The following is a 10,000-nucleotide window of genomic DNA, read 5'->3' on the forward strand; positions in this document are numbered from 1 at the left end:
GAATAACAAAACGTGACCTGCAAGGCACGTCGCACGGAAAATACTTACACGTGCGGTCAATAATGTGTGCCACTGGCCTCGTGGACAAATGGGACGAAACATTTGATTAATTTCTCCACTTTGAGAAACTGAGAAACGCCAAGTCACTTGACTCCATACACCCTATTACTGTCAAAATGGAGCTAGCTTTCGCGACGGAAGGGCTCTCTCTATAGAAACTAACAAAACAGTGTTCAGTGAGAGACGAATTCGTCAATGTTTGTTTCTCAGTGGCGCCTCTGCAACTATTAAGCCCCCCTGTTGTAATTCAAAGTTAGTTAATAAGAATTATTTGATGTCTTAATCAAAGCTGCGACACTACCTGGTTATTGTCCCTTAATTCCAACCTGGTTTTTATTTATTTATTCCATGTATGTTTTATTTTACAATGAGGTAAAGTTATGGAGTTTGCTCGAATACAGGTCCTAAGCAGAATAAAACTACGAAAAAATGAATTACTGATTAAAGACATCGGTAATTCTCTTTTCCCCAAACTAAAGTTTCCTTTCAGAGAGCGGCGATTTCTCAGATCAGCTTCGCAATAACTATTGAATTGACAAACAATAGTTACTAGGCCGCTGATGGTTTTTAAATTAATTTATCACCTTCTTAGTTGGACTAAAGAATTCACTTAACGCAATAAATATGGCAAAGATTGGAGGCCTGAATTTCTGACAGCCAACCCGAAACTAGCATCTGAATCGACAGAATTACGTTGATAGCGCGTAGAAAATTCCGTCAAATAACTTTTACCATCATTTCTTCGCTGGTGCGAAATTTAACCACGTTATTACCTCCTAAGAGACAATTGTTAAGCAAACATTTTGACACTTTTAAAACATCGCCTCATGGCTGGATAGACAACGCCTGAATAAACGTTATGGCATGCAATGAAGTGAAACTACAATAATACCGACAAAAGATTCTGAAAAATTGAATCCAAGTTAAAAAGCTTTGCGACGCCAGAAGCTGGTTGATCTTCATTTTTTTTTTAAGGTTAAACCTCCGCCTCACAAGAAAGATCAACAATTCATTTGTCGTTTCAGCGTTAGGTGACAAAAAATTTTGAATGTGATCAGCTTCAATGCACCATCAAATTTTCTGAAATGCCCTTAAGGTTTGGAGCGATCAACAAGGAGAGTTGATATTTCGATTTAAAGACCGTGGAGTTAAATACGTGCTTCAGAATAGCTGTAATCATAGCTTTTATCTCCTCCTGGTGGGATATCAGTCATGTGTAGATATGACATCACTCATGCTGAGTCCGAGAGGACAATATCGTAAAGCAAACACGCATTAATATCGCTATATCGCCTGAGTAAACTTGTAAAAATGCAATAAGTTAAAACCGCAAACTTCTAAAAAAGAATACTATCAGAGTCCTTTTGGGCGTTAATTGATGAATGTTAAGTTCGACTAAAATCGCAATTGTTTTCACGGAAACGATTCCATTTTAGATCGTAATTGTTTGAGCTAAACATTATGAACTATTTCGTGTGGGCGTGTTCCCAAGAAACACAGATGTCTTGCCTATTTCACGGTTTGCTTGTAAAAACCTCGCTACCACAGGTATTTCATTGTTTTGTTTCCTTTGAAACCGTCTACAGACATCTTAAGTAAACTTACTCCCTTCAGTAATCAATGTAATTTAACAGCGGGTTACACTACGTTGTGCTGGGCAACTCCATGTTTATCGATGCCCAAAACGTTTTTTTTTTTTTTAATTTCTAACTTCCCGACACTGTCAAGAGCGGAAGATCAATGGATCGACTCGACAGAAGGGATTTTTAACCAAAGTTACTTAGCAAATTTCCATCACAAAAACGCGAATTTTAAACATCTCCCTTGAGACTTTGTCAAGTTAATTTGGCGGTCGTCGAGCTAAATGGGTCCAAGGTCGCATTCGAAAACAAATTCATGACAAAATGAATCAGGTGTGCAAAATATAAAAGCCAAAATGGAAATCTTTCTCAATTTGTACTTTTTTAACTTTGCTTTCCGCTGAATGATCTCACATTAAGATTTTATTCAGACTTAGATAGTTACATACACGTTATTAACTCTGGGTGTGACAAGATTAGAAAAGCTTCGGTGGACCTCTTGAGCAGATAACCTTTTCACTGGTTTAGTCAGGCACGAGGCAGTGCATACACAGAAAGGCATACAAAAATTTTCTTTGCATCTGATCATTGCTAGAACGAAGGATAACTAAAAGGCGAACTGAGGCATAAAATGCGCTTATTTAGAATGACCAGATCCACGTGCTTGGAAGCAAGAGTCATTAACCGGACGACCTGTAGGATCCATCTGCGAGATATCTATAGGTATTGCAATGAAAATACTGACGAATGGAAGTGCGCGACTCTCGTGCTCTCAATAACCATTTTGCAGTTGAAGCGTGATTCATTTTTGGCGATTGCACGATAAATGCCATAGCAACGGGGCTTAAAATGAGATCCCTCCTCATTCAAAGAGTCGCGGTATTTAGTTTTAGCACAGTTCTAATTCCGGTGGATCGAAACACGACGTGAAAGTCATTGTTCTTGTCTAAACACCGTGTAAACACACACATGCTCGACCCTCCCATTAATCAGTTGCTGAGAGAATGCTCGCTTCAGCGGCAAAGGATCGCTTAAACCATTTAAAAGAATGTAATTTAATTAGGTGGTTAGCCATGCGAGTCCGAGATCAGTTCTGCTCCAATCAGATTCCATCACCCTGACCGCTAGCCAATCAGAGCCAGTCTTCTTTATGCACCTGTTCGGGACCAGCAAGTACATATTTCGCCACCAACTTGCCGAAGAAGATCCTGTCAGCTCAGAAACTCCCTGATCATAAAACGGTGCACAGCCATTGAGATCCTTTCCGCAGTCCTTAAGAATCTGCGCAGTTCCGAAGGAAGAGCTTTTAACACTGCAGAATTATGACTGATACAGACGTACTTGCAGCGAGACGCGGACGATCAGGTGAGATAAAATACTGGAAAAATGACCCTTAACTTTCTATGCATGTAGCTCTTGGTTCTGAAAAAGCTGCAAGGATTTTGACCTGAAGTAAACTGGAACGGTTAAACGCTTAGCAAATATTTAATGCCCGGGGAGTTTTGCTTGAGTAACCCAATCACTTAAGTTGCTCAATCACAAATTTCAAATTTATTGGATGTAATAATATACCTGAGACTTCAATGTCAGGTAAGGCTACGCCTTAATCAAACAAATTTCATTACGATAAATTGTTTATATTAGAAAAGAAAACGCTGCATGTAACAGAGTTTAACATCCCGGACAAATTGCCCCAAGAAAAGCTAATAAACGTCGAATGCGATCAAAAGGGGAGATTCATTTAAATTGAGCTCGCTCGCCCGAGCGCGCGCGTGCCGCAAACAAAGCTAATCTACGGAATCGTTAAAGTCGAAAAGTCATCTCACTCAGTATAGAATTAACGAATCCTTTTAAATTTTCCATTTGCAGAAGTCAAGCAAACTGTCCTGTGCAAAGTTTGTGGAGACAGAGCTTCTGGAAAGCATTACGGCGTGCTGACATGTGATGGTTGCCGAGGCTTTTTCAAGCGAAGCATTCGACGAGACCTGGCTTATCAGTGCAAAGAAAGCAATTCCTGCCCCATTGACGTCGCGAGGCGTAACCAATGTCAGGCCTGCCGATTGAAGAAATGTTTCGAAGTTCGAATGAACAGAGACGGTAAGCTTATAATTGTATAGAATTTTCTTCTTACGTTTCGTTCTTTTTTTAAGTAAACATGTTTCATTTAATATCAAATTTAAACCAGACATATTGATTTGCGTTTAAGAATTACCATTAACCACGTAATGTCTTCTCAAATGGAGACACAACATAGCAAAACTGTAATCGCGCTTTGTCTCCGATCTGCAGCCAGTATGATTTTTATATATTCTTAACAGTTTCAACAGACATTTCAAAGCCTTTGCTCGTTTTATTTCCAGTGTTTTGTGTTTAAGGATTGCAGCTACCTGCTGAGACCACCTGTTCAAAAATACAAGATTTGGGCTCACCCAAAAAAATGTGCTTCCCATACAAATCTGCCAGCTTGCACTGGAAATAGTTCTTTTCACGGTTGCAAGGCCAAACCCTCTCGTCCTAACATCAAACTACAAACAAGGGAAAATTTCTCACGCGCTTTACATCTTCAGCTTTCATTTCCGATGTAAATTTTGTCCCGAAGTAAGGAACTGCCAGATCAAAATGGTTTTAATGAATTCTGAATGATCAGCGGGGACCAGTATGATTGTAACGATTTTTATAGTTATAATCTTTGTGCGATTTCCGCTCTGCGAGGCTGGGTTGCTTTGGATACAAACAGTAATTTAAAAGCGGTTGAGACACAATTTTGTTTATTTTGTCGAGCTTCTTGAACAATATCTGACCTCACAACTTGTCTCAATCTAATATTCCAAATATAAAAAATACCTCGCGGCGATTACTAGCCTAGCTCTAGAGACGGCCCATTAATTACTATTTACATGTTGTCTTTGTTTTCTACTCCTCCTTCCTTCTTTTCAACGTAATTTTCTTCGGACTTACAAATTACCGAGCAAACAGAAAAAGATTTGCCCATCGCTGAAATAATGTTATTTATTATTTATTAAGTGTACTACTCGGGACCTTAGCCGAAGAGCGAAGCTAGCTTTACAAGGGCTGTCGCCTTCTTCACAGCAACCCCGGTCTATGGTCGTTTTAACAACAAAAACATCGATACGGTCAATTGGTTTAGAACGAAAAGCAGCCAGTTTTCTTGAAAAGCCCTGCACGAAGCTCTCTTATGCAAAATAGGCGTGTATGGAACCCCAGGGATTAATAATTCATTCCTGTGTTTAAAAGACCGAACACAAACAAATCCTATACAAAATGATAAAGAAGTTGCGTATTAGACGTTTTCTTAGTGCACGCTGAAAGAATACCCGCTCTTTTGTTTTCCATCTAGTAACCACTTTCGGCTGTGCTGAAAGTTTCACCTAAAAGTTTCTACCCTACTTGCAATGAAAAACCTCACTTCGCATTGTTGACACACGTAATGAAGTACTCTATTGATTTTGTTTCCTTCGGCGTCTGTAAACTGTACGTCACGTTTATCTGCTCGGAAAGGTGGACTGTGTTGTCTCTAAAAGAATTGGTTCGCTGCATGCATTGGACGTTATACATTTGGATTTTAGCCCAGCCCTCAGGTAAACATTACGGTGAGGCAGGGTTTCTTTCTAACGACAAGGCAAACAATAACCCATTGAAAAATAGCCGTGAAGTAAAGACTAAAAGGGAGTTAAATTGATGCAAAATAGCTAATCAAACACGGCCATGCGTGGGAATGCAAGGCGTAACTCCTTTGCAGTGATGCATTGTTTCTCTACAGCTTGTAAAAACATCCGTTTCTTTGTTAATGCCCACTTATGGCCCATTAAAGCAGACATAAGTCACGTGAAATTAAGTGAACCAGTTCCTTGAAGACATCAGCGATAATAGAGCAAACAAATCATCTTGAACAAGATGTCAGTTCATTACTGAATGAAGTAATTAAAGAAGACGAGCTTGGAGAAGTTATTTTTCCCTCCTAAGATCAATACTGTCTGGTGGAATTTAGAAATGGATTAGACCAAAACAAAAACATTTCAATGCTCTCGGTATCTAACGAATAGAAGGTCTTCAAGCCAAGGTATCAACCTCACAATAAACCAACCAATCAGACTGAGCTAAATTGTTATCTCTACGAACGGCAGCTGAAATGACTATAGGCCCATTATTATTGGCATACACAATTGCTGAACCCCTGGGGCCCTTGTACAAAAACAGGTTTTACATTGTGACGTCGCCCCTTGTTGCTGCTATTAAGACCAATTAGGGCTTATTTGTGCCACCCGCACTTAATCATTAATAAGTTATTTTTCTACGGCGTAATCCGCGTCGAAAAGTTAGTTATTCGATGTTGAGTCAACAAAATCAATGTCATGCCTAACTGTTATTACATTGAGACAGCCAAGCACAATAGTATCCTTCAAACATTGGGAGTACTGTTCTAATTGCCTGAAAAACCACTTTTAATAAAACGTAGCTTAAAAAAAAATTCAAATGTTAATTCATGTCATTAGTAAAGAATTATGTTATCCTCTGACTCCTTGTATTAAGAAGACAGTGTTATACAAACTTTAAGCTGCCAAAGACTCTCTTTGTATTTGGAATTATATAATCACTGTCAAAATTAAAATTAAGAGGCGGTCGGCTCTTTTGACGATTTAATTTTTCAACTTGTATATCCACACTACGCCGGAGGAATTTGAAAACAGAAGTTTCACTCTAAAAACGCATCAAATGTTTTCTGTCCACACTACACCAGAGGAATTTAAAAACGCAGCAATCAACGGTCATTTTGGATTCGTGTTTGAAAAAGACTCAGGCAGGGAAATCGCACGATTATCGCAAGGTCATCGTTTTCAAAATGTTTTCTGTGGCGCACGAAAACAAAAATCCGGCATTTTCAAATTCCTCCGTTTCGAAGGGCGTTTTCGAAAAGCTCCGTTTTCGTGACGATTTATTGTGGACGGTAGGCCTAATCGTAGAAATAAAGCTTCGTTTTCAAATGGTGTGGACGGGGCTTGAATGTATTGTGATTCTGTGTTTTTCAGCCGTGCAGCATGAACGAGCCCCACGCACCAATCAGTTCAAACAGGTTGGAAACGATGAGGTTCGATGCAAGCCTTTGAAGCGAAAACATAGCAGCTATGAAGCAGAAAACCTCGACTTGCCACCCGGCCAGATCCGTGTTACACCTAAGAAAGAAAAACTCCTGGATTCGCCCACAACACCGGAGCCTGTTTTCTGCGGTAATAGTTCTCCCAGATTTCCGGTGGAACACAAAAGTGCATTCCTTATGGGATATGGCGACCCGGAAAGCCCTAAGGAAGTTCCGGTACCCGTCTCTGTAGCAACTGCAATGACCCCCCCGCACACCCCACAGCATGGGCAACAGATCCGTTATCCAATCATGTACCTCAGCACGCCGGAAATGTTGCACGAGTCCGCTGTGCGCATTCTATTCATGACAGTGAAATGGGTTCGTAACATCCCGACATTCTTTGACCTTCCTTTCCGTGACCAAGCGATCTTGCTCGAAGAGGGCTGGAGCGAGTTGTTTATACTCAGCATCGCGCAGTGGAATTTGCCTGTGGAGATGAGCACTTTGCTCGCCGCAGCGGGACTACATCCGGAGCGGGAAACCTCGGACAAGAATCTCTGTGGGATGGGAGATATAAAAGCATTGAAAAACATTGTGGAGAGGTTCAGAGCTGCCAATATTGATCAAACGGAGTACGCATGCTTGAAAGCCATTGTCCTCTTTAAGCCAGGTATGTTATGAGATTTTCAAACAAAAACTTTAGATAATACGCGTGCTGAGTGATTAAACCTCGTGTTTTAATTAAACAATTAGATTATGAGCTCGAGATTTCTATCGCGCGACTCAACTATCACGCATAGAAATCGAGAGCGAATAATCTAATTGTTCTAGTATAAATCTACTAGTCGTTCAAAACTTTATCTAAATCCTTTTCACAGACACTTCGAAAACGCCAAGAAGCGGCCGTCTTTTTGTAAACAAGGGCACACTGCTACGCTACTCACCATCTATCACAGAATAGATGGTGAGAAGCGTCGCCAATCAGAGAATGGCATTCGTGACAGAACGCTAGAAGATTTATACTAAAACTCGATAGAAACATGTTTCCTATTTTTTGTGTACGAAAATTTGCTAATTGCAACTTCGTTATATGTTACTTGCAGACACGAGAGGACTTCGCGCACCTCATCACGTGGAACAACTTCAGGATCAAGCGCAAAGCATGCTGGGAGAATATGACCGTCAGAGTTACCCCGGGCAACAAGTTCGTTTTGGAAGATTACTGCTCATGCTTCCTTCGTTACGTGTGCTGTCATCGAAATGCATCGAACAGATGTTTTTCCGTGGGACCCTTGATAACATTCCGATGGAAAGACTTCTCTCAGACATGTTTAAGTCCGCGTAATTCTTCTTCTAATGATGGTTCGGAGGATCTGCTTAGAGATGCGCTGAAGCGCCCATGCACTAAAAATGGCGGGAAAACAAAACGAGAGGAACACAACGGGCTTACTCGCGCGGCTTTGAAGATAAAAGAGGGAAAGTCGAGGAACAAGTGACGTTTTCAGTCGGCAATCTTTACCCTAAGATTGCCGATTCTGTTAACCCAGTCAGGAAAAAATTGCCGAATTTTAGATCGAGGTCAAGAATCCGAAAATGGGCTGGCTCAGACAATTGTCGGTGCTGCAATTCCAACAAAAAACGAGCCCGATTGAGAAAATTCAGGACAAAGTAGACGATAAATTCCAAATATTCACAATGACTCGCTTTTTACGCGAAAATGGTGAAAACAAAATTCTATTAAAGCTTTTTATCTCGTATGCGGCTATAATACATCTGTATTTTTGTCAATTTTTAGAATAATAGCACAACGTTGATGCTTGCTATAATTGTAAATATAAAGAAACTTTGTTTTCTTTTTTTATGCAACGTAAACAAATATTTGCTGGACAAGTGCCAAGTTAAATTCTTCATTGTTTTACCATTAGTTAGATATTCTTATTTTTATTTATTTCTACACCAACAATTTTTTTTAAATTTTAGTTATTTCAGCTTATTATATGCCTTTTTTAAGTTGTTTTGCTCTCAAAACCATTTTAATATTTTACCTCTTTTGTAAAACTTTGTGCAAGGTTTTCAAGAAAAATATTGACAACAAAAACAAAGTTTTTTTTCTAATAAATAATAGCATTTAGGCAGCAAAATCAAAACAGACTTAATGTTTACTTTACATGAGAGGAAACGCAAAGAATATAAATAACATTTAGTCGTTAAGCAAAGGAACGGATTGCAGCTGACAACACACAACTTTATTTTCAAGATGGCGAACAAAGGCGAACTTTTGTGATGAGCTCTCGAACGAAGTTAAGATTTACACACTTCGTATCAATGCTATAAAGAAAAGCTGGAATTAGAGAATAGATCCATAAGTCACAGTCTGATACATGTTGAAATTGTAGCTCGAATAGTTGTTTCGTTATAGCTCTTTTCACGGTTTCCGACGCTATCTTGTTGGGGGTGGGAGCAAAAACGGGAAAAATTGTAGTAAACGTATGGGAAAAATCGAGAATCTTATGTGTATAAACAACTCACGTGAAATTTGAGTTCTGAAGTATTTGTGAGTTACAAACCAAACATACTAGGTAAAAGAATTTACTGATCGCATTTGAGGGAAATAGCCTCGCTAAGAAAAGCCACAATTAAGGTTTTCATTTTTCTACACATTTGCCTATTAAACCGATTCGCAATTCGCGGAAAAAATTAGAGACATTTGTATGAAATTTAAAAGTAAAATTCCTCGCCTCACAGCGAATTTGTATCTTCAAATTTGACCCAACAAGCCTTCAGCTGGGTATCTGTATCCTTGTAACTCATAAAACACTCACAAAGGCAATCACTCTCAACTTATTGGGCATCGAGCTTTTAACTTTTCCTATACATTTACTGCAATTCTTGCTGTGTTTGCCCGCCCCCAGCAAGATGGCGTCAGAAACCGTGAAAAGGTTTTTTGCCGGGAATTTTGAAGGCACCGGTAGATTAGAAACCAACTTAGCCCCAGGCCTTTACTCGGACATTGATGACTGCTAGAATTGCACGCCATCTTGAAAAAGTAGATATGGTCCGAAGTGGCATCGATCAAGTCCATTTAAGTTTGACTGATCATAATTTCGATGAAAAGCGCTGGAAGCTCAATGGCTGAGAAGCACGTTTGTATATATGTAGAATTTAAAAAACTCTGGTAATAAACATTATAAACAAAAAATGTTCTGCAGTCATTTTGACCGGTTCAAGCGTTTCTCGAGCGTTTCTTTGACTCTAAGAAATA

The 10,000-nt window shown here is 39.5% G+C and overlaps 2 protein-coding genes across 2 annotated transcripts in view; one reads left to right on the plus strand and one right to left on the minus strand.

Moving 5' to 3' along the window:
* Nucleotides 1-10,000, minus strand: part of LOC145469581 (uncharacterized) — a 17,850-nt gene that overhangs the window by 3,960 nt on the left and 3,890 nt on the right. The window lies entirely within an intron of this gene.
* Nucleotides 1,798-8,407, plus strand: LOC145470221 (photoreceptor-specific nuclear receptor-like). Its single transcript, XM_081454051.1, has 4 exons — nucleotides 1,798-3,005; nucleotides 3,510-3,737; nucleotides 6,689-7,408; nucleotides 7,842-8,407. Exons 1-4 carry the CDS (start codon nucleotides 2,963-2,965, stop codon nucleotides 8,081-8,083), a joined length of 1,233 nt encoding a protein of 410 aa, XP_081310177.1. The 5' UTR covers nucleotides 1,798-2,962; the 3' UTR covers nucleotides 8,084-8,407.

Source organism: Orbicella franksi, chromosome 15 (assembly GCF_964199315.1).
Source record: "Orbicella franksi chromosome 15, jaOrbFran1.1, whole genome shotgun sequence".
In the NCBI taxonomy this organism is placed as follows: Eukaryota; Metazoa; Cnidaria; class Anthozoa; order Scleractinia; family Merulinidae; genus Orbicella; species Orbicella franksi.

Excerpts from the sequence above, each read along its gene's own strand:
- LOC145470221 (XM_081454051.1), top strand. The coding sequence starts at position 2,963 with ATGACTGATACAGACGTACTTGCAGCGAGACGCGGACGATCAG. Across the intron at positions 3,738-6,688 it reads AGTTCGAATGAACAGAGACG|CCGTGCAGCATGAACGAGCC; the intron begins GTAAGCTTATAA and ends TGTGTTTTTCAG. Across the intron at positions 7,409-7,841 it reads CATTGTCCTCTTTAAGCCAG|ACACGAGAGGACTTCGCGCA; the intron begins GTATGTTATGAG and ends TGTTACTTGCAG.